Source organism: Drosophila eugracilis, unplaced genomic scaffold (genome assembly GCF_018153835.1).
Source record: "Drosophila eugracilis isolate 14026-0451.02 unplaced genomic scaffold, ASM1815383v1 contig_2154, whole genome shotgun sequence".
NCBI lineage: Eukaryota > Metazoa > Arthropoda > Insecta > Diptera > Drosophilidae > Drosophila > Drosophila eugracilis.
Genome location: NW_024573038.1, coordinates 5,801,135 through 5,821,773, shown reverse-complemented (window position 1 = coordinate 5,821,773; position 20,639 = coordinate 5,801,135). Strand labels below are relative to the sequence as shown.

General features: G+C 43.2%; 8 protein-coding genes across 9 annotated transcripts; 3 read left to right on the top strand and 5 right to left on the bottom strand.

Moving 5' to 3' along the window:
• Positions 1-77: 77 nt before the first annotated feature.
• LOC108114246 (ATP synthase subunit b, mitochondrial) lies at positions 78-1,501 on the bottom strand. The gene is made up of 3 exons (XM_017225135.2): positions 1,374-1,501; positions 818-1,146; positions 78-573 (listed from the first exon to the last, which is right to left on the bottom strand). Exons 1-3 carry the CDS (start codon positions 1,399-1,401, stop codon positions 199-201), a joined length of 732 nt encoding a protein of 243 aa, XP_017080624.1. The 5' UTR covers positions 1,402-1,501; the 3' UTR covers positions 78-198.
• A 364-nt stretch (positions 1,502-1,865) lies between these two features.
• On the bottom strand, positions 1,866-4,509 carry LOC108114690 (N-alpha-acetyltransferase 60). 2 transcript variants are annotated; one of them, XM_017225783.2, is made up of 6 exons: positions 3,928-4,509; positions 3,603-3,723; positions 3,369-3,533; positions 3,085-3,305; positions 2,904-3,014; positions 1,866-2,805 (listed from the first exon to the last, which is right to left on the bottom strand). In XM_017225783.2, the coding sequence occupies exons 1-6, from the start codon at positions 3,942-3,944 to the stop codon at positions 2,673-2,675; spliced, it is 768 nt and encodes a 255-aa protein (XP_017081272.1). In that variant the 5' UTR covers positions 3,945-4,509; the 3' UTR covers positions 1,866-2,672. The 2 variants fall into 2 exon arrangements, with proteins under 2 accessions (XP_017081272.1, XP_017081271.1); XM_017225782.2 differs by having other exon boundaries at positions 3,085-3,533.
• Positions 4,510-4,675: 166 nt separating this feature from the next.
• LOC108114710 (integrator complex subunit 7) lies at positions 4,676-7,948 on the bottom strand. Its single transcript, XM_017225809.1, has 2 exons — positions 6,357-7,948; positions 4,676-6,302 (listed from the first exon to the last, which is right to left on the bottom strand). The coding sequence occupies exons 1-2, from the start codon at positions 7,824-7,826 to the stop codon at positions 4,767-4,769; spliced, it is 3,006 nt and encodes a 1,001-aa protein (XP_017081298.1). The 5' UTR covers positions 7,827-7,948; the 3' UTR covers positions 4,676-4,766.
• Positions 7,949-8,175: 227 nt separating this feature from the next.
• Positions 8,176-10,959, top strand: LOC108114662 (nibrin). Its single transcript, XM_017225741.2, has 4 exons — positions 8,176-8,258; positions 8,315-9,127; positions 9,187-10,724; positions 10,784-10,959. The coding sequence occupies exons 1-4, from the start codon at positions 8,240-8,242 to the stop codon at positions 10,862-10,864; spliced, it is 2,451 nt and encodes an 816-aa protein (XP_017081230.2). The 5' UTR covers positions 8,176-8,239; the 3' UTR covers positions 10,865-10,959.
• Positions 10,902-12,076, bottom strand: LOC108114663. The gene is made up of 2 exons (XM_017225742.1): positions 11,942-12,076; positions 10,902-11,878 (listed from the first exon to the last, which is right to left on the bottom strand). The coding sequence occupies exons 1-2, from the start codon at positions 12,027-12,029 to the stop codon at positions 10,923-10,925; spliced, it is 1,044 nt and encodes a 347-aa protein (XP_017081231.1). The 5' UTR covers positions 12,030-12,076; the 3' UTR covers positions 10,902-10,922.
• A 78-nt stretch (positions 12,077-12,154) lies between these two features.
• Positions 12,155-13,385, top strand: LOC108114452 (nucleolin). Its single transcript, XM_017225452.2, has one exon. It carries the CDS (start codon positions 12,219-12,221, stop codon positions 13,335-13,337), a length of 1,119 nt encoding a protein of 372 aa, XP_017080941.1. The 5' UTR covers positions 12,155-12,218; the 3' UTR covers positions 13,338-13,385.
• Positions 13,386-13,917: 532 nt separating this feature from the next.
• Positions 13,918-16,777, bottom strand: LOC108114453 (sialomucin core protein 24). The gene is given in 2 exon segments (XM_017225453.1): positions 13,918-15,450; positions 16,461-16,777. Coding segments are annotated over 2 exon segments (768 nt in total). The 5' UTR covers positions 16,534-16,777; the 3' UTR covers positions 13,918-14,755.
• A 280-nt stretch (positions 16,778-17,057) lies between these two features.
• On the top strand, positions 17,058-20,469 carry LOC108114450 (sorting nexin lst-4). The gene is made up of 3 exons (XM_017225450.2): positions 17,058-17,958; positions 18,683-19,335; positions 19,837-20,469. Exons 1-3 carry the CDS (start codon positions 17,206-17,208, stop codon positions 20,126-20,128), a joined length of 1,698 nt encoding a protein of 565 aa, XP_017080939.1. The 5' UTR covers positions 17,058-17,205; the 3' UTR covers positions 20,129-20,469.
• Positions 20,470-20,639: the final 170 nt, after the last annotated feature.

Below are 20,639 nucleotides of genomic sequence, written 5' to 3'. Positions count from 1 at the left end.
CCAAGTGATCGACACAAAACTCTCTTAAAATCAAACAAAAACATTTTAAATATAAAGCAAAATTGCACAAAAGGATCTTTTCAGACACGGACATTTTGAAGATATATTAGATCGATTAATCATCTTGCGGGTATATTCATAGGTCCAGCGTCTCGAATGGGTTTTAATTTACAATTAAACAACTAAAACTCGAATCGTTTAGGCAGACTTGACGCGCAGGGCCAAAGCGCTCAGATCGGCGATGCACTTGTTGAGGGTCTCCTTCTCCTGCTGGGGCGAGATGCTGGCCAACACGTTGGTGGTGATCCAGTTGACCATGTGCTTCTGGCTGAGACGACGCTCGACGTGGCGGCACTCCACCTGGTAGTCGAGACGGCGCTTCACTTCCGAGTAGACATTCATGGCACGCTCACGGAATGCGGCCTCAAGCTGCAAAGCAATGTTCTCCTTCTTGGCCTCCATCAGCAGCAGGGCACCATCGGCGCGCCACTGCTCCTTCTTCTCAGCCTCGATGGCATCGGACAAGACCTTCAGTTCGGCCTCGCGACCCTCCTTCCACTCAGATTCGATTTTCTGGAATATGGATTGGACCAATTAATGATTGTTATTAAGGTTTTTTAAAACTAAAAAATATGTTAATATAAAATTCTAGTACAAAGTTTTTATAATTAGGCAAAAAAGGTCCCACAGCTTTTTTTAGGCATAGACCGAAGATCAAATTCTAATCTTAATGGAAAATCAAATTTTCAAAAATCCTCGTTTCATGGTTTTAGAATTCAGTTCGGTTGTTTCTTAAAAATATTTTTGTTGTACTTACATCGATCTCACCATCAGCCCACTTGGAGATGAGTGGTCCAAGTTTCTTGACGGCGATGACAGCCATGATACCGAGCGACAGGCCGCTGTAGTACTCGTGCTCCATGACGTAGATTTCCTTGGAGCAGAGATAAGTGATCAAACCCACGCCGAAGGTGTAGGGTCCAGTAACACCGGTCTTGTTGTAGAAGAACTGGAACCACTCTTCGGGCAGGAATCCCAATCGGACCTTGCCGGGATTCTCGGGGCGCTGGCGGCGCTCAATGGCTCCACTGGGAGCGGCGGCAGAGGCGGCCGTCCGGGTGGCGGCCACGGCCAAGGGGCGCTGGGCTGTAAATGCAGTTCCCAATTAGTTTAACTCCATTTGTATTCGCGAAAATTATGCTTTTTGACGTATCCATTGCGAATGGGTGATTACATAAACCACGATGTCCGACGACTTTGCAATGCCGTAACATTTTTCACGGTCATTTGCGTGAGGAATTTCACTTGTCCATTGTCACATTTATGATAACATATTAATTGTCAATGTTTTTTGCACAGTTTTACGGGATTACCTGTAAGAAGAGCGGCTCTCGAGAACATTTTGCAGGCAGTTGCGACGAATTTATGCTACTAAATTGACCCGAAATCGCCAGTTCACAATAGTGACAGGTTAGGAGAGAGTTGCCAGATCAACTGGAAGCTTAGCGCTATGCCACACTGTTTTGCAACACTGACAAAGGGCTCAACTTTTGAATTTCTAAAATAAAAACTTAAACAAAAAGTATGCTTTATAACATTTATTTTTATCTTTAACTTTCGGTTTTTTAAACAATTTTATTTTGAAATATTCTTGGGGGCTTAGCACGTAAGATTGTGTTTATAAATAATCAAATTTTTGTCTGTTTTATTATTTTTACAAAAAAAATGTAATACAAAAAATTGTAATACAAAATTCTAAAGTAAAATTCTTAAAATTTATAATGACCGTTGAATTTCAATTGACTTAATATAAATTTGTAATCATTATAAATTTCTTAAAAATAAAAACAAAATAAAACCTCGTCTTAACTTCACAAGTTTTTATTTTTAAAAATATTACAATTTGCTAGATAAATTGTGCCTAAAGTAATCAGAATTAGCTGCGAAACAATATGCATTAAAATACTTTTACAAAATACTATAGAAACAGCGAACAGAGTTTGATTTCAAATGTTTATCTTTTTAGTGGTTGGTATTGGGTATTGGGTATTCAATTTAACTGGTTTTGCCATATAACATTAATTGGTTTCTCAGTTCAAAGCTATTTACGTGCAGATTTCATAAATTAAGCATTAAAGCATGAGCATCTTTGTTGTTAGTTGTCGCTAAACTAAATGACTGTCTTGTGCGTAGAACTTAAAACATAAGAAAAAAACATACACACGGTCTAAACAGGGGACTGCATTCAAAAGAAAGGGGTTATTCCAAATCACTCGGTTACAGCATTTCAAACAAAAAACATCGCAAGACTATTTACAGCAGTGAACAGATAGATATCTTTTAAAACGTAATAATACCCTTATCGAAATATGTTACAACTTTCAACTTATGCCTTTGATGTTGTTCTTTGCTAGATCTCTTTCTCATTTTTTTTTTTTTCGTATAAAAACGTAATGATTCTGCGGAGGTGTGTTGCCTAACATTTATAATGAAGGTGTGTGTCTATGTGTGGTGATTGGTTGCAAGTGTACATATAAATGTGTTTTTGTTTATGCTTGACGACGGGATGACATAATGCGGTGGACACACACTCATCATCGCCAACGAAGTGTTTGTTTCTCGGAAGGATGCGGATGCTTGGCCAGTTGTGCTGTTGTCCTCCTCGAATCGTTTCACTCGATGAAGTTAAAGCGGGTCAGCAGCTTGTGATAGAACCACCGCAACACCTGCTGGACTCGACCGGCCAACCAGGCACACAGACTGCTGGTGTGCCGCACCTTCGACGCATAGTGCTTGATGTGATCTGTGCAGTAGAGAGTTAAGAGGGCAACCAAAAGTACAAAGAAATCATAAAAAGAAGAACAAGACAAGCTAGACAGTAAACGTATTTTTGAAAAGGATATAATAGTGTCCAGGGTGGATGGCCGCCGTTTATGTAGTTCACATAAGTGAATCCGTCCTTGCCCTTACCCCGAATATTGTAGTAGTAGGGAAGGAATGAGTGAAGCGTGAATCTGAAAGCAACAAATGGGACTCTCGATTAATAGACCAAGGACACGCAAAGGGAAACCCCGCCCCAGATACCTTCTCTTTTCGTAGAAAAATATGGCAGGTTGGTTGGTGGTCAGCGTGTGCAGGAAGATCGCCTTTACCGAATGTCGCTCGGCCGTTGTCAGATGGTTCATTAGCGCGTCCAGAAGCAGCGATCCAATACCATTGCGTCTATGCGATCGATGAACGCCCAGCGACAGTATATATCCGACATCAGCGGAACGGCCCATCGAGTCCGGCAGGATGCCCTTGTCCTGCATTGGAAAACCGCTCAGCCTGGTGTACAACTCATCACTATCACTCATATTGGCTATTACCTCCTTGTTGACATTTCGATAGGGTTTGATTTCGGCAACGATTAAACCAATTATGGCCAGATTATATACAGCCGCCAGCGCAAAGAAGCGCGTGCTTGAGGTAATATCCTCATACCATGATAGTGGATAGTCGATTGGAAACCATTCTTGGCACAGCTGGCGCACCTGTTTAGGGTCATCACATGTAGATGCAAAATGGGAAGATTATCTGGATTAACTGGTTGATCTACTTACCTCCGTCAAATCATCGGGTACCAGAAATCGTAGCTGCACGTCGTTAATGGAGCACAGCGGTACGTGTTCACAGTCCACGCGCGTACTGTCGCTATTTGGCGGCGAACTGTGTTTGTTGTAGCTGTAATGCTCGCAATGATATGATAATGTTTCATGATCTATATGTATTAAGTCCCCAAACCCCAAACACCGAATTCACTTGCATAATACCGCAAAGCGGCGTCAATAGATAAACAAAAGCTTCCAATGACAAGGGTCCGCAAAAGCAGGAAATCCATGTGGTGCAGCGCAACCGACTGATAACCAAAAAGATATATATACTCACAGTGTGAATTGTGCCATCCTATTGTCCGGGGGGCTGCTGGTGCCGATGCTCCTCCGATCCCACTGACGTTCCCACTGCCACTGCTGCTGCTGCTGCTCTGTCCAATTAGAGCAATTATGTCCATTTATTGCACCACCACCACCGTTGCTGTCGCCTGAACAGATTAAGCGCGGTATCTTGTCCAAGAGAGGCTTCTCCGAATGAGTATTTTAGTTTGATTACGGCTTCGTTTTTGGTTTGGTGCGTGTTTTCGGGTGTGCGCTCAATTGGCTTCAATTAAAATTTACATTTAGGTGGAGCAGAGGGGGGAAGGTGTCGGGGAAGGTGTAGGAACCACTTGCTCTCGGCTGCGGGTGCTCCGCTGCTTTTGGTTTTAGGTATCGGTATCAGGTGGTATCCGTGGCTTTACAGGGATGCCCTTACAACGCTGGCCAGGTGGTGCTGCTCCGCTGGTGTAGGTGTCGCATGCTTCTGCTGCTGCCCGCTGGTCACAATACGCATCGTCCGCAAAGATGCCTCATTTGTCCTAATTTATTCGCCAAGCCAAAAAGAAATAATGAAAACAAATCAGCATTAGTGAGACCGTAGCCGGACCTTTATAATATACTAAACGATTGTATCGATATATCGCCTGCGAGTAGGATTAGGATGAACTATTCCAATTGGGATTAAAAATTTCAAAATTAATTTTAATTGAAATGTTAATTTTCATTTTTTAATAAAACTTAACTGATATTTTTTATAAACATTTAAGTTTTATGTCCGTATCCCTACAGATTTATTTGTTAATTAACATTATTATTTAAACAAATTTACGATTTTAAGGCTATGGCTATGGTTTAAAACCTCCTCGTCTGTCCAACCGCTTGGGAAGTGCTTGGCGCTGGCGCGCCCTGCTTGGTGGGATCCTCCAGCACCCGTACCATCATTGACGACTTTGGCCCAGTACACCAGGTGATTCCGTTCTCGTCTACCACAAATGTTTCCAACGTCACCTGGAAGTGCCCGCCACTTGAGATAGGCAGCAGGAAGCTGCCAGAAAGGAAATCGCGCTGCGGCTTCACAATTTGATTAAGGGTCACATTGTCGTTGGCACCCGGTTTGGGCATATCTTGTGAGGATCGGGGTGGTGGCGTGATCAACTGCGATGTGAGGCTTAATTGAACAGACTCCACGCGTCGGAAGTGCTTTTTCTGCTTGCTAAAATGTTGCAGAACACCTTCCACCTTGATCACCAGGTTACTGCCCGACTGGACATTCACCGGTTCGGTTGCGCTTCTTGGCTGCGGACTCACTGATAGCTTGATCTGTGTGGACTGGAGGATCTGGAAGAAGTACCGTGGCAGGCATAGCGGTGTTAACGTTATGATCTCGATCTGCGCTATAATAACATCCAAATGACGGTTGCTAATAGTCTTGGCATTTGCCGGCTCCTGGGGAAGGTTTTTCTGCATCTGCTCCATGCGCTGGCAGCTCGCAGCAAAGTAGCGCGTTTCCGGGTGATCTCCTGTAGTAAGAAAAACAGGTGGTTCCGGCGGGGTGGCATAGGAAATCGACTCAATGATGTGAGCGAATAGAGCACATTGGAATTCAGCCACCTCAAGGAACTCCAGCGTTACATGATCCGCATCGAAAGAGGACTTGTAGAGTCTGGCATAAGTCTCCTCACAGGCTTTAAGTGATTTAACCAGCTTACGCAGCTGATTTGTTACATGACCAAACTTCTGGAGATAATCCCGTGAGTTTTGAGCCAAACTTCCAGCTATAGCCGGTGGTGGCACAATCACCTGAGCATTCTTAACGGTCACTGCCAGGTGGAGAGTCTGCAGAAACTGTGCCCGAATCTTTAAATACTCGAGTTGAAAGCTACAAGGATGCTGGGGTGAGGAACAAGCTCGCAAGCTTGCAAGCGCTTGCTGGTAGAGATTACTGGCCATCTCCAAACGTTTCATCAGGGGCATCAGAGGTTCTGGTGCCACTTTTGGTGCATAATTATCTCGCATGTAAGCGTAGTCCAAGCCATAGTTGAGAATGCACTCCGCCTGAGAAATCTGTGACAGGGCCACCAGGAAATAATGCATATGATCGCTAATCACAATCTGGGAGACCTTTGTGTATATATGAGCAGCCACATAGTGGTGACCATAGCGACTAGCGGTTCGCGCAATCCTGTAAAGAGTCCAGCAATTAAGCCTGCATAGACACTTTTCAAAACACTGCACAACTTTTAAGGGAAGATAGCAGCCCATGGTGGTCTGAAGCACCAAAGCACTCAAGATCTCCACGGTACGCAACTGCTGCTCGCAATTTTCTTGGTCGATAATGGTGTTTAGCTTGTGGAGGATAAGCGGTAATCGGGCCAGCATGGGATTAACCTATCATTAAAATGTATAAGTTCGCATTCAAAAAGTTTTTAAAGATATAATTACCTTAGGTGGAGGAGGTTCGTCGGTGTCCATGGCGTTATCATCTCCTATTAGTTCTTCTGTAGTTGAGAACGCATATTTCCTTAACTGGAAGTGCTCACAGAGACCCACCAGTGCCTCGCACATGAGTTCCGCATTGGCCGGCGGATAGACCACCTTATCACCTAAAGTGTTTGTCACGATTTCAATGAACGAGGTTCCAAATTCAGCATTTGCCTGAGTAATTCGTATGCCGTATGTAAGCACCCTTCTCAGATCCCGAGTGCTCTCCGCCCGCTTGGCCGTGCTGAGGAGCAAGCCCTCCATGTGAAGATTAACTATGTGAAGAATGTCCTCCACCTGCTCACTGTTGCCCTCCTTTTTCAAACCGAACGCCACTAAAACAGATAGAACAGCCATGGCCTGAGTGGCGGTTGTGTAGTCGTCCAGCTTGCTAATGCACTGTACGCACAAACGAAGCAGAGCCACTCGATGCTCACGAAGAAGTTGCTGGCAGGTTAGCGGACATTTGCTGAGCTTGAGCAGGATTGATAGAAATAGAAACTGCTCCTGGGAGTTGGTACATGACTCAAATCGACCAATCAGTGCTTCAATAGCCGGTTTGGGCCAAGCATGAACACTTTGCCGACCTGCAAGCTCATTGAAGGAGCGCAGTACCTGGATGCGCACGGGAGTCCTTAAGTCCTGCATGAAATCCAGTAAAACATCTAGCTGTCCGGGAACACCCACCAATGTTCGGGAGGACAACTGGGTAAGTGTGTCTATAATGGCCACAACGAAGCTCTGGGCTGGATACTTTGGCAGAAGATCCATGCACAGCCTGCTGACCAGCGAAGCTGTGGTGGCCTCGTGATGCATATGCCGCAGCACAGGTATCAGGAGCAGCTTCATCGGCACAGGCACCTGCAGCGATTCGATCATATCCGAGATCTTGGCGCACATGCTGATAGCAAACGAACTGGACTGGGCGGCAAAGCAGCTGCTGGCGTAGATAGCTGCCTCCACTTCTACGGTGTCGTGGCTATCCAGAGCACGGCGAATGGCATGGTGGACCTGTTGCTTCTCGGGAATCACCCGAGAAACGGCTCCCAAGGTTCGCAGAAGGAGAGCACGCGCCACTGGATCATTGGAGTGCATCACCATGAAGATGCGGCGCACAAAATTGTCGATGTTAAGGATCTTGTCAAGATGATTCTCGCTTTGTTGACAAACACGAAGCACCCAGAATCGCAGGAGATTCGATCCGCTGACAAAGAACTCGGCCAATTTGATGAACGATGAGTTGATAAGAATGGGAAAGGGATACTTTTCGAAGAGTCGCGGAAAACGGACGATCGCCTCGCACTGGATTCCCTGCTTGGCGCTCCGCAACCCCTTGTCCAGTTCCATGAGCACCGCATTCGAATCGTGCTCATTTTCGTTCAGGAAGCTTTCGTTAAAAGTGCTCACGCGGGTGCCGGTCAGGTGAGCCATGATTATAAGTATCCTTATTCACATTTACCAGGGCGACGTTAAATAAAAACTATTCTGTTTTTGTTTTTAAAGAAACAATACACTAACCGGCGACCAATGCTTCTTCTTAATAGTTTGGCCATTCAAAGGGAACTACGATATTTTACTGCATCGATAGTTAACCGCCTTAAAATTGGGGAACTCCACATTATTTTAAATTACTGAAGCTTAGAGCCTCACTTGAGTTTTGATCCTGATTATTACCTAGTTCCATTTTCTTCTAAATGGAATAGTGTGTTTAACCCGTTATTAATTTCCTAATTTATTAATCATTCGATTCAAAAATAATTTTGTTTGTTTAAATTTTGTTTCCTTTTAGTATGCTAAGGTCACATTAATTTAATTTATGTTATTGGTTTTTTTGTTGTGAAATTATGTTTGTTTTAACTAAAGGCGAGTAAACTGTCTAAAACCTTAGTTATTTACTAACTTATAATAACTTTAAACAGATGAGGAAAAGTTTGTTTTGTTGCCAGTTAAAAAGATCTACACCGTTGGTCGCCTTGCCACGGATTTGATTGTTTCGCAGGATCTCAGTATAAGTCGCAATCATGTGCAACTTGTTCTCCCGGGAGATGGGGACGATGACACACTGCAAATGGAGGACCTTGGATCCAGATATGGGACCTTCATTTTCAACAGGAACTCAACAAGACCACGGAAAGTTAATTCCAAAACGATGACTCCATTGCCTGTGGGAATTCGCGTAAGATTTGGCGCAAACTTAAGCGTTTGGCAAGTGACCCGTCTAAAGTTGGTCACTAGTGTGTCCGCTCTGACGCGACATGAGATAGAGGAGCTGGCGGAGATGGTCAAGCCCATGAGTGGAATTATAAGTTCAAACTGGACCAGTGAATGCTCTCATCTCACTATGAACGAAGCCTCGGTAACCGTGAAACTCCTGCACGCTATGTTGGATAACAAACCGATCGTGACCTTTGCTTACTGGAAAAAGTTGCTCCAGGCTGCACAAAGCATACATGTCAAAGAGGGATGGCCACAGCCAGAGGATTACCAGCCGACCAATATGGATGTCACCTGGCGTCCCGAACGGACCCGACTCTTTGCCGGCAAGATTTTCATTTTCATGAATCGGAAACATTTTGAAATGTACGGATCAGTTGTACAGAAAGCTGGCGCATCTTGTAAGGATATAAATTCAGGTGTGCGCAAAACATTCCTCACCAAGAGTGACGTGATAGTTATTCAGTATGTTCCTTCAACTCAGTCTCAGGCCACTGAATCGATCAATAGCATTCAAGGTAGGTTTTTGAATAATATTCAAATCTCTAAAATTCATTCATTTAAATTCATTACTTAGATGTTTTGGAGCAAAGTGGTCGGCGCATTATTCAAGAGTACGAGATTGGCATGGCCTTGATACATTGCTCCATCAAAGAGTTCTGCAACCCAGCGCACAAATTCATAATCTCCGATTCAATGCCTACCACGGAATCTGTAACTTCCTCAATGGCCTTTAATTCATCGATCATTGTGCCCAACACTGAGCGTAGTTCCGCCCAATCCAGTGGTCCAGTCATTTCAGAACTAGTAGTGCCCGAGTCGGAAGCGTGCGATGTGGCACAAGAGGTTTCCAAACACATTTCAGAACCTCAAACATCTACAAATTCTGTGCGTAAGCGAGGCCATGCCATAATAGTTGACTCCTCGGATGAGGACCAGAATGCAGCTTCGTCAAAGAGATCCAAACCGGTAAGCACCGCCAAGGAAGTTAATAAAAATGCCAAGAGCTCCACATTGATGGATTCATCTGAAAAAGAAGAAGCTGTAAAACCACCAGCTCCAGTTCCTGGTTCGAATCAACGTATCACAAGGCGAAGCAAGGTCATCTGTGATGAGAAAACCGTAGAACCAACTGTTCTAGCTCCAAATAAGCACAAGGCAGAGACGGTCAAGCCCGTCTATTGCATAGATTCTTCAGATGAGGAAAACAAAAATTCCGAAGAGCCAAAGGAAGCAAAAGCTCCTGTTATCAATATCCCTTCCAAAAAGAATCCAGAAGTGTCAGGTGTCACCAGGATATCACCACGTCTCAATACTAAATCTGTAGCTACAAATATTACTAACAAACCGACGGAAAAGATGTCAATACCAGCCAAAGGTCCTGTTCTACCTGTGGCTGTAGATGACGAAGATGATAATGAGGATTTGTTCCAGTTCCGGAAAACTCCAAAAAAGTCATCGGAGGCGGCTGTGACGCAATCAGTTGGCAAGGAAAAACTGTCAGCCAGAATAAGTGTAATAAACTTTCTGGAAAAATCCCAGCCGCAGGAGCCAACCCCCCCAGTATCGTCCCAATCCCAAACGCAACCTCGTAAACGTTTGCATCTGGAAGTCCTTAGCGAAAGTGACAGTGACGACTGTGAAAATCCTTTTAACTTTGCTGACAGTAAAAGAAAAAAGAAGGAACAGAATATGGAAGATTCCACCGATGGCCTGTTTAACTTTAACTCGGAAAGACCAAGTAGTGCCGTTGACCAAGACTCCGTGCTCACTGAACCCTTTCTACCGGAATTGGACAAGAAAAATAAATCAAAATACATAGTGGTGCAGCGGAAGGAGCTGCCCAAAAAAGTGGATATCAGTGGTTGGTTATCTTGTAGCAGGCTACATGATGATGTCAAGCACGAGGCATATTCAGATCGGCAAGTTAAGCTGGAATCCTCAATTAAAGCAGATCCCGACGAAGAGAAGTGGCTAGCCGCCATGCAAGACAACATTCAGGTGCGCATGTGCCAGATGAATATTGTCAATCGCACTGAAAAGGATCTGGACGCTTCACTTCAGGATTCTGTGAGCAAGTACGGAGGGCGTAAGAACTTTAAGAAGTTTGTCAAGGTAAGTATTACATGAAAATTCAATTTCGTAAGTTCCAACAAATATGTATCTCCCCTTAGACGAACAATCCTCATCCCCAGAAGCGAATTGTAGCTCTCAAGAGTTTGAAGCTGGTTGATGGTATGGTAACCTGCTTATAATTTTAGTCATCAAGATGTATATCTAAACGTTATCATGTCTTATCCAAGTTATGTGAAGTTACTTTATTTTGCTTACAATAAATTTGCGAAATATACTTAATGCCTTTGCTGGATCCTTCGACATCTTTCGCTGGAACAGAGTTTGCGCGGCTAACCACTCGTGCTTTGGTATTTTCTTGGTCAAGCAACTCTCCGAATTCTGCTTTCTGGCTTCGGATTCGCGGGAAATGAATTTCTGAGCTTCGACGACAGTGGCTAAAACATCTTCATTAAATTTCGTTTTAGTTACAACTTGAGTGTGTATTTCTTTTCTGGCTATTACAGTGCCAACATCAGCTTTGGCTTCCAGCTTGGCTTTTTCTACTTTGGTCACAACCTTTGTGGGTTTCAAGACTAGATCCTGTGCCTTGACTGCCTTTTCTTGGTCAAGTGGTCTTTTCAGAAGTTCTAGTTTAGCTGGAAGCTGTTGATTATCCGCCAGAAACTTGTGCTTATTCACCTGCGGAAAGTTTGTTATTTGTGGGCGCAGCTTGTTATATAGAATGACGCTCTTGTTGCTTTGTAATGAACTTAGTTTGTTGATCTTGGCAATAGCGGCGATTAGCAGCGTGGTAAAGTCCATGAAAAAGTTGTTTCGCAGTAGTTGCGTGAAATATGTGGCTGCTGCGAGACAGCATTCCCTGATTCGCTCGTGGAGATGATAAAAACCCAAGATCCGCACCAATATAAATTTAAAGCTGCTCTGCGTGGGCATGGCTCCGCCCAAATCTTCATCGCACACATCTGGCAAAGCACCTCGAAACTGTTCTAGATCCCTCGCCAAGTCCAAACGGAGCAGGCGGCACACTGCGGAATTTAGTTTACAGACAGCCCGAAATCCTGGCATATTTCGGAAAGAATTCTTTCTGCGCGCCTTCAACCTTCCAATCAACGCTGCCGTCTCCTCGAAATCCTTCGCATCCGGTTCGGACAATTGTTGCAGGAACCTGTTGATGGCCACATACACGTCCTTGGCTGGTAGATGTACATAAAGGATTGTTAAAGTACTTAACATTCGTGACAACGGCTGCAACTTACCAAAGCCCGTGTCCTCTATTTGCAGGGTCACCAAAGGAGGTTGTTTCAATTCAAATTCATTCCAAAAATATGTATTTTCCTTTTCCATGTTGCGGTTACAAAAAAGTAAATAAAAGAAAATTTTATAGTGGTGCTTCTTTTTGTAGCCACATTGGCAACACCGATTCTGGCTACAAAATTTGCATCATACATTTCTCAAAGTCATGATCTGGTCACACTGCAGTATACACGTGCAAACTGAATTTTAAAAGAAAACAATATAATTATCCGCTATAACATGAAGAAAAAACAGGTGGAAAGTGCATCCGAGGAAGAGGAATTGCTGACAGGGGACTCCGAAGCTTCAGAAGAGGAAGAATTGCAGGAAGAAGACTCTGACAAAGAGGAACTGCAGGCGGACGACTCGGAAGACGAGGAGTTCGATGGATCCGAATTGGATCTCGATGCCAGTTCCACCGAGTCCGATGATGATGACGAGGATGAAGTCAAGCCCGAGCCAAAAAGTCGTGCCGAGATTATCGACCACCAGATTCACACCAAGTACGAGCAACTGAAAGGCACTCGACTGTACGTCCGTTTTCCCCAGAAACTGCCCCTAGACTTGGAGGAATTCAATGCCAAGGTGAAGGCTCTGCATCCACTTGTATTAAAATCGACAAAGCCTCGCCAGAAGCACGCCCGCTTCTGCCTGGTGGACTTCAAGTCCAAGGAAGATCGCGACCAGGGCTTTAAGGACATCAAAGCATCCATCGAAAAGGATGAAAAATACAAGGGAATATTTGTATCCCTGCCCAAGACCGATTCCGATGATTTCGTTAATGAGCTAGTGTCCCGCAAACAGACATCGGTGGAGAAAAAACGCACAAAGACCCTGATGAAACGAGCTACAAAGAAGGTGCTGGCCAAGGGAAACTTTACATCGTCGGTGGTCATTACCAATCTACCGAAGACCAGTTCGGTGGCTCAGGTGCGCCAGCTGTTCCAGGAGGCGGTGGACATTCAAATACGTCCGGGTAAGGGAAAATTCCGTGACTACAGTGCTGCGACCGTAACCCTGCCAACAACCCACGATGCACGCAAGGTCATCAAACAAAAGTTCAGTCTAGCGGGCACGCCACTGCAACTGCGTTTCAACACTCAAAAAAAAAAGCGGACAACGAAAGATAAGCTGAAGTTTAAGGCGGAGAATGGGAAATCCCCCGAAAAAACTGCCCAGAAGCAAAAACAAAATGATAATGAAAAGTCAAAAACGGTTAAAGGGGATACCCTTAAAATTAAGAAACCAGAAATAAAGACTCAGCAGAAGCAGAAAGAAAATCTGAAGAGGAAGGCGCCCAAGGAAAAGATCCCTAACATTAAGACACCGAAAAAGTTAAAGAAACTAAGTGAACAATAGAACATCGTTAACGTTAATTTAAATAAAATTTTCCAATTTTGACAATTACTTAGGTCTTAAACCAAACATATGTATATTACATATATTGAGTTTTATTTTGTTCCGGAAAAAAAAGAGGTTCAGAGAAACTGGCTGCCCATTTTAATTAATATTAAAACTGTCCAATTTAAATTTTTAAAATATTTATTATCGTACACGATATACAGACATAGATATATTTATATATATATATATTTTTAGTAAGCCGGCTGAGTGATTTACTGGATATACATTGATTGGTTACTTTAGCTTATATACTTATGAGATTTTCATGTGCAAAGAGTGTTCATTCGCGAAAACTTGACGGGTTCATGTGATCGATTTGTAGCTTCAAAAGTGTATTTATTTAACAGTAAGCGCGGGTAGGTAAAAGTATTTCATATGTATAGTTTCAATCCTTGTACAAAATATTCAACATTTGCGTATATGCATTAACATGGGTCTACCTCAGGTTGCAATCTACTCCAGCTTTATATTTATATATATACGTTTATATTGCATACAAACGCATATTAACCGTACACCGCAAATCGTAATCCTGTTGCTGTGCATCGTGAGTCGCTTTATTGATTTTTTTGCAATACTATAAACCGCAGGGTTAGTGGGGTGAGGTGAATCAATATATAGATAAAGTGGGCGAGGACCAGGAAAAACGCAGCAAATGTTAGTTTAATGAAGGAACAAACAAAAAAAGAAGAAATGCACATTAAATGGAGATATTGAAACGCGTTTCCATTTTGTATAGCTCAGTTTAAGGTAGTAAATATTCTTAGTTCCTAGAATGAATTAATTTTTGTTATTCAAAATTGTGTAAATATAATCAAAATTTATATTTCCTTTCGTAGCTCTATGAATTCCAGAAACAAAGCCGTCGCCAGCCGCTTTCCATTTTCTGTTCTGTTCACTTTCTCGCTATCAAGCAGTCTCACATATTTGCTGTTATTTGTTCTTACTCCTCTCGTTTCGTTACGATCTCATTTCTCTGTTCATGGTCACCCTTGGAAGCCCTGTGACAGGCTCCGAGGGCTCCTCTATAAGGCGTTGAACATCCGCTCAATTTGCTGATAAAATAATGTTTGCAAAAACGTACTCTTACTTATGGATGCAATGCATAAAAAGACAAATATTTGTTGTTTTTTCAGAGTGGGTGAATGTGTGGCGTGGGTCATGTGGCTGATAAGGAAAGTATTCAAGAGTGTAGAGCCTGCTCCTGCTAATCTGAGCCCACAATAAATCCGCTCTGGGGGTTATCGTTTGAATTTAAGAACTGACTTTACTTGACTGTTTTCTGTGTGTGTGTGTATGTATTGTTGGGAACCGGGGATCTCTTTGGATAGCAGTTATTTTGGGTAATATTGAATGTGTTCCCGGCGTTTAAATTACGTGTTTAACAGCCGATCCCGGGCCGATGGCGAACAGTTTTGTGGAGCTGCCGCCGCACCGCCCCCACTGCCACCCATTTGGTTAGGTGGCGGTGGCGGCGGCTGCGCCGGCGGCGACCTTAGCGGTATCGAAGGTTGGACGAACCGCACGCGCTCCGCATCTGTTGATGCGGCACTGCTGCTGGCCGCCGCCGCTCCGGCTGCCGCGTTGAAGGCCGACGTAAAGGCTGTGGCGGCTCAAAGGGTGTGGTAGTTGCGATCGTTGCGAGCCTTGTAGAACTTGTAGGCCACCAATCCGATGGCCAGAAGGCCCAGGGTCAGAACGATCCCGCCGATGAACGACGATCCATCGAAATGACCGCACGGCACAGGTTTTGGCGCCGGAGTGGTCGATGTATGTGGCGGCGGCGTAGTTGTGGTCGAGTTTGTAGGCGGAGTGGTCGAAGTACCAGGAGTTGTGGTCGTAGCCTGGGTGGTGGTGGTGGTTGTAGTAGTTGTGGTGCTGGCCGGAGTGGTTGTCGTAGCAGGCGTAGTTGTTGTTGCCGGAGTTGTTGTAGATGCCGGTGTCGTAGTTGTCTTCTCAGTTGTAGTGGTCGGCGGCGGTGTAGTCGTAGGTGTGGTAGTTTCCGGGGGCGCAGTAGTGGTGATCTTGGAATCAGGCGTGCTGTTCGGAGCCGGTGTAGTTACTGCCGCTAAAGATACAAATCAAAGGAAACCGTAAATATAAGAGTATGTATGCTCGGGGTCATTATATTGACAAGATTTTTCCAAGGGAAGTGTATTAAATGTTTTTATATCTGTACGTAACTAAGCAACTAGTGTGGTAGTAGTAAATATTATTATAAACTAACAAGTGACATGGTAGCCCTTTTAAATTAAAATGTTAAAACGAACTGGCATTGATTAATTGGGCTTGATAATGAGTTCCATACTTCCTACAAAATTATTTTGTGATACAAGTGGAAATGATTTCATAAATAGCAAACAATGATTTCATTTTTATATTTTTTTTCGGAATGAAGGTACATGGTATATGGTATATGGTTCAATGAACAATATACCCTTTGGATTCAAGACTGGGCTTGATATAGTTATTATCAACGATAAATAAATATTTCTTATGCGTCATCGAAAAATAAAAAAAAATGTTCACATACGATAAGGGCACCACAAATGTCATTATTCAATTTGTAAGATTACAAAGAAAAATATATTATATTTATGGTTAACGAAAATATGATCAAATGAACAGAAATAGTGTTAAAATTATTAAAACATTATAAACAAAGAAAGAAAAATGAGCAATATTAAAAAAATATTTGTCACAGAAATTAGGTTAAAACACTGTTATTGGGTAAAGATAGACAGATAACTAATAGAAAATTAGTGGAATTTATAGCCCCTGAACTTCGAAATATTTAAGTTTGGGAAAGTTTATAATTGTTATATTCAAACGAGAACATTACCCCCAATCGGGGTAAGAGAAAATGGCCGGAGAATGATATTCAATATAGGAATTGGCATTTAAAAACCCCACACCCACACACACATATTCCAACACAGAAGTGTTTGCGCACACGTACGCACATGCACATGCAGTCGTATGTGTATGTATGTGTGTATGTGAGTGCATAATTGAAGAAATAAATGTTCCGTGTTTTCAATTTAATATCAATTCAATTTAATTTGATCCAAGACTCACCTTCGTCGCACAGATTTGCGGAGAAGAGACCCACAAACAGGCACAAGACTAGGAATTTCGCCTGGAAATTCATTGTGGTCGTTAAAAATATACTCGAATACACTTAAACGGCAAAGTAAAGAAGTATCTGCAAGTTTGAAGCCGAAAAGAGTGTTTTTCCAAGTAGAGGGGGATTTACAGATACCGCTGGAATGGTATTGCACAACTGGCGATGTCGCCGAGCTCCGTTTTTTGCTCAACAAATTAAAGCAACGCGCAATTAAGGAATGAATAACACGACACGAAGACCAGATTTTTTTATGCCAACTCGATACTTTGATGCATTTCGATACATCGCCAGCTGAGCCGAGTTTTGTAGCCCTGGGGTTTTCTTCTATTTGGTAGGGGAATTCCTATCAATAATTTTAGTGGCCGATCGTTTGAGTAACTGTAAATCTTATAAATAATGTTTAGTAAAAATGATTTAGTTTAGGAAAATCAAAGTACAAGCCAAAAGTTGATAATTAATGTAAAAATTTTAATTCAACTGTCGTAAAAGTGTTAAAGGGAAACCCTTTTAAAGTTCCAGCTTTGTTATTGCCATACGCAGACGTCAGTTTCAGTATATTTTCGTAGTTGTAGGCGCGGTCACACTCCGCCTTTGGTGATTCAGTGGTTACTTTTTTTGTCTGTTTATGGCCTCTGTAAACACGGGATTCGAATTCGCCTAAAAGGAACGGAACGGAACGACCAGGAGGAGATCAAAATGACCTCGTACGTGCGCGCAATGTACGACTTTAGTGGGGAACCGGGGTCCTCGGAGCTTTCGATAGCGACGGGCGATGTACTCTCGGTGACGCGGAGCGACGTGGGTGAAGGTTGGTGGGAGGGAAAGAACGCCCGGGGCCAGATTGGCCTCTTCCCGGCGGCCTACGTGGAGGTGATGTCGGCGGCAGAGGCCCAGAAATTGAGTGCCAGTGGAGCTACCTCAGTGCCACAGGTTCCGGATCCGTTTGCCTCGCCCCCACTGCCTCGTTACGATCAAACGGCCGATGACGATGGAAGCAATTGGGATGACGAGGACGATTGGAGCGATGACAACGAAACGTACTCAGAGATTGGTCCCGGTGGCCAAAAGTCCACTGGGCAGTCGGCACGCGCTGGAGGATTGTCGCATTCCACCAGCGATTACGATAACAAACACCTACCTATCGCACCCAGTGACGACACCCAATCATTAGCCTCCGTGGCTGGTGGAACTGGTGCGGCCGGGACCGTAAAAAAGGGCATGTTCGCCAAGAGTTCCGATTCCTATATACTCGGTTTGTCCAGTCCCAAGGAGAAGATACCAGAATGCGAGATGGCCTACATCACACAAGTGGAGGACTCTATCTACCAATGGACGCAGAATCATTCGCCCTATTCCGTTATAGTAGCCAGCCCCAAAAAAGAGTCAAAATTCAAGGGAATGAAGACGTTCATTGCATATCAACTGACTCCTAGCTTCAACAATATATCCGTAAGTTGCCTCCGCTGATATCACTGTGATTAACAACACAATACGATAAAGCTCCCGGACCGTATAAGTGTGTAACTACGGGTGCAATTTTTTGTTGATAATATTTGTGTTCTCTACCCTCTGCCAAGGGTAATTCGCGCTGGTTTATGTACTTTCGGGAAGACAATGCGTTGACGGAATGAAAGAAAGGCCAATCCTTTGTTTAATGAAACTCCGCACTAATTGCCGGCCAACATTTCCCAACTGAATTGACCCTAAAATGACCTTTCTGTACATCGAATTCAAATGAGGAGTATATATATTTTTGACTCTACTTTGCACTTCTTCAGTAAAAACTTCGTTTAAAATATTATATTATATTATTTAATTTTATAATTTTCTTTTTAAATCATAAAAAAAACTTAGAAATTTCTCATATTTTAAAGTACAAAATAATATAAAAACAAAAATCTCGAAGCTTTATGAAATGCCAAGTTTTCCAATTTTTCAAGAGGTACAGAACCAAGTAGGGCATTACAGAGTCGTAAAAACACTTAATATTCTTCTTTGTTGGGGCAATTCTGACCAACTAGCAGCCAACGGCAATGCGATGATTGCTTCTGTTTTTGAACCGCCGCAGGGAATGAGTCAGCACCAACCGTTGACCCCCCACTCCGAGTTCCACTTTCCATGTCACATTTCACAATTAATTGGTCATATCTAATCTGGGTTTCCCTTTCGTTAGGTGTCGCGTCGTTACAAGCATTTCGACTGGCTGCACGAGCGTTTGGTGGACAAGTTCTGTTTGATTCCCGTGCCACCGTTGCCGGACAAGCAGATATCCGGACGTTATGAAGAGCAATTCGTGGAGCATCGACGGGTTCAGCTGCAGGAGTTCGTCGACTGGGTGTGCCGCCATCCGGTGATTTCCAAGTGCGAGGTATGGTACCATTTCTTGACCTGCCGCGATGAAAAGATTTGGAAGTCCGGCAAGCGTAAAGCGGAGCGCGATCCCTACATGGGAGTTAACTATTGTTTGGCAATCTCGCCGCCGGACAAGAATCTACTGCACTCGAAGGTGGACTCCCAGTTGGAGCTTGGTACGCAGTTCATCCATAGCATGGATGTGGCCGTACGCAACCTGAACAATATTTCCAACGACATGGCCAAGCGTTCAATGACGCAGAGTAAAAAGGAATTCCAGCGCATCGGTGACGGCCTTTCTGACCTGGCCAAGGCATTGGCCATCGACGAGCGTCGTGCACCCACCCGGAACGCGGTACCGCTTTCCGAGAGCGTCGGTCGCATCGGTGGCATCTTTATTGGTATTGGCCAGGGCTTTGGCGACCAACCAAAACATGATTGGATCCCTCTCTCTGATCGACTACACATCTACAGGTGAGTCGATGTCTTAAAAAGCTATGAGAATACTACATTTTTAGAAATGTTTCGAACTTTCCTTAAGTCGTATTTGTACTTAGGGTGTGACATGACTAATTTTTAAATAGGAAACCTATAGACAATTAGTAGAATTGCTCAGAATTAGTCACAATTGAAAATCTATGGCTCAATATATAATTTTTTAAATACCCTTAAAATAACTCTTGTTTTAGGGCATATAAAAAACTGAATTTTATTTATTAATTAACCAAATGAAAGTGTTTACTTTTAGGTAGTAAACAATTATATAGAATACACCTGGTTGATCAAACCTATACTTTCTCAAGAAAAATCAATTAGTTGCCAATAGTTTATTTTAGACTCTTTTCGTTTCGATTGCTGACCTTTAATGTGCAATCGAATATAAATCTTCTTGAAAATGTAGTAACTTCTGCACTATTTGTATATAGAATGATCTAGAACACTTATCTAATTTGATTTTTTGTTTTTCCCGTAAAGGGGCGTTCTCAATTGCTTTCCGGATATATTCTCCACGCACAAGGGTGCCATTCAGAAGCGTAAGGACTGCGAACGATTGGCCGGAGAGGGTAAGATGAATAATCCCCAACTGCACGACGTAAACCGGCGCACGGATGTTGTCTCGTACACGGTTCTTGCTGAGCTGACCCACTTTAAGAGCGAGCGGGATACGCATTTGAAGCACACGCTTAAGAATTTCATTGCCGAACAGATTAAGTTCTACCAGGGCGTGGTGGCGCGCCTGCAGGAGGCCAGCCGTCAGATCGAGTAGATTGACCATTCGACGTCTTATCGCTGGAGATCGGCTGGGAGCACAAAGAAACAAAGAAACCATACCGAGCACACACTTCCACTGAGAAACACACAGATTTACATAGCTGAAAACATTCGCACGCGCGCATTTCAAATGCCTTAGAAAGGAACTCTTACTTTAAGCGTGGTTCTAACTATTTAAATGTTTAACAAACAAAAAAAAAGAAGAAAAACAAAACAAAAAATACATTATGTAATGTTGTTTGTAAGTGAAAAGTTGCGTATTTATACAGAAATTAACTTTTATATGCCTATTATACACTGAACTTGAAAAGCAAATATAATTATATTTATACAAAAGCATTTCTGTATACCAATTCCACTGAAACCCTCTTCATTGGTGAAAAAGTAAAAGTCGGTTGAGATATTTGCTATTCTGTTGCCTTTATCAGCGAAATTCTCTAAAAGGGGTTTCTTTATTTTTCCATTTTCATGTTTCATGCTTTTTGCTTTGCCATTTTCGCGTTAAT

Excerpts from the sequence above, each read along its gene's own strand:
- LOC108114450 (XM_017225450.2), top strand. The coding sequence starts at position 17,206 with ATGACCTCGTACGTGCGCGCAATGTACGACTTTAGTGGGGAACCGGGG. Across the intron at positions 17,959-18,682 it reads CTAGCTTCAACAATATATCC|GTGTCGCGTCGTTACAAGCA; the intron begins GTAAGTTGCCTC and ends CCCTTTCGTTAG. Across the intron at positions 19,336-19,836 it reads GATCGACTACACATCTACAG|GGGCGTTCTCAATTGCTTTC; the intron begins GTGAGTCGATGT and ends TTTCCCGTAAAG.
- LOC108114663 (XM_017225742.1), bottom strand. The coding sequence starts at position 12,029 with ATGGAAAAGGAAAATACATATTTTTGGAATGAATTTGAATTGAAACAA. Across the intron at positions 11,879-11,941 it reads AATAGAGGACACGGGCTTTG|CCAAGGACGTGTATGTGGCC; the intron begins GTAAGTTGCAGC and ends TACATCTACCAG.
- LOC108114452 (XM_017225452.2), top strand. The coding sequence starts at position 12,219 with ATGAAGAAAAAACAGGTGGAAAGTGCATCCGAGGAAGAGGAATTGCTG.
- LOC108114710 (XM_017225809.1), bottom strand. The coding sequence starts at position 7,826 with ATGGCTCACCTGACCGGCACCCGCGTGAGCACTTTTAACGAAAGCTTC. Across the intron at positions 6,303-6,356 it reads ACGAACCTCCTCCACCTAAG|GTTAATCCCATGCTGGCCCG; the intron begins GTAATTATATCT and ends TTTTAATGATAG.
- LOC108114690 (XM_017225782.2), bottom strand. Across the intron at positions 3,534-3,602 it reads TACCCGATGATTTGACGGAG|GTGCGCCAGCTGTGCCAAGA; the intron begins GTAAGTAGATCA and ends GACCCTAAACAG. Across the intron at positions 3,015-3,084 it reads TTTTTCTACGAAAAGAGAAG|ATTCACGCTTCACTCATTCC; the intron begins GTATCTGGGGCG and ends TGTTGCTTTCAG.
- LOC108114662 (XM_017225741.2), top strand. Across the intron at positions 9,128-9,186 it reads ATCGATCAATAGCATTCAAG|ATGTTTTGGAGCAAAGTGGT; the intron begins GTAGGTTTTTGA and ends TTCATTACTTAG. Across the intron at positions 10,725-10,783 it reads ACTTTAAGAAGTTTGTCAAG|ACGAACAATCCTCATCCCCA; the intron begins GTAAGTATTACA and ends ATCTCCCCTTAG.
- LOC108114246 (XM_017225135.2), bottom strand. The coding sequence starts at position 1,401 with ATGTTCTCGAGAGCCGCTCTTCTTACAG. Across the intron at positions 1,147-1,373 it reads GAGAGCCGCTCTTCTTACAG|CCCAGCGCCCCTTGGCCGTG; the intron begins GTAATCCCGTAA and ends CTGCATTTACAG. Across the intron at positions 574-817 it reads GGGCTGATGGTGAGATCGAT|AAAATCGAATCTGAGTGGAA; the intron begins GTAAGTACAACA and ends TCCATATTCCAG.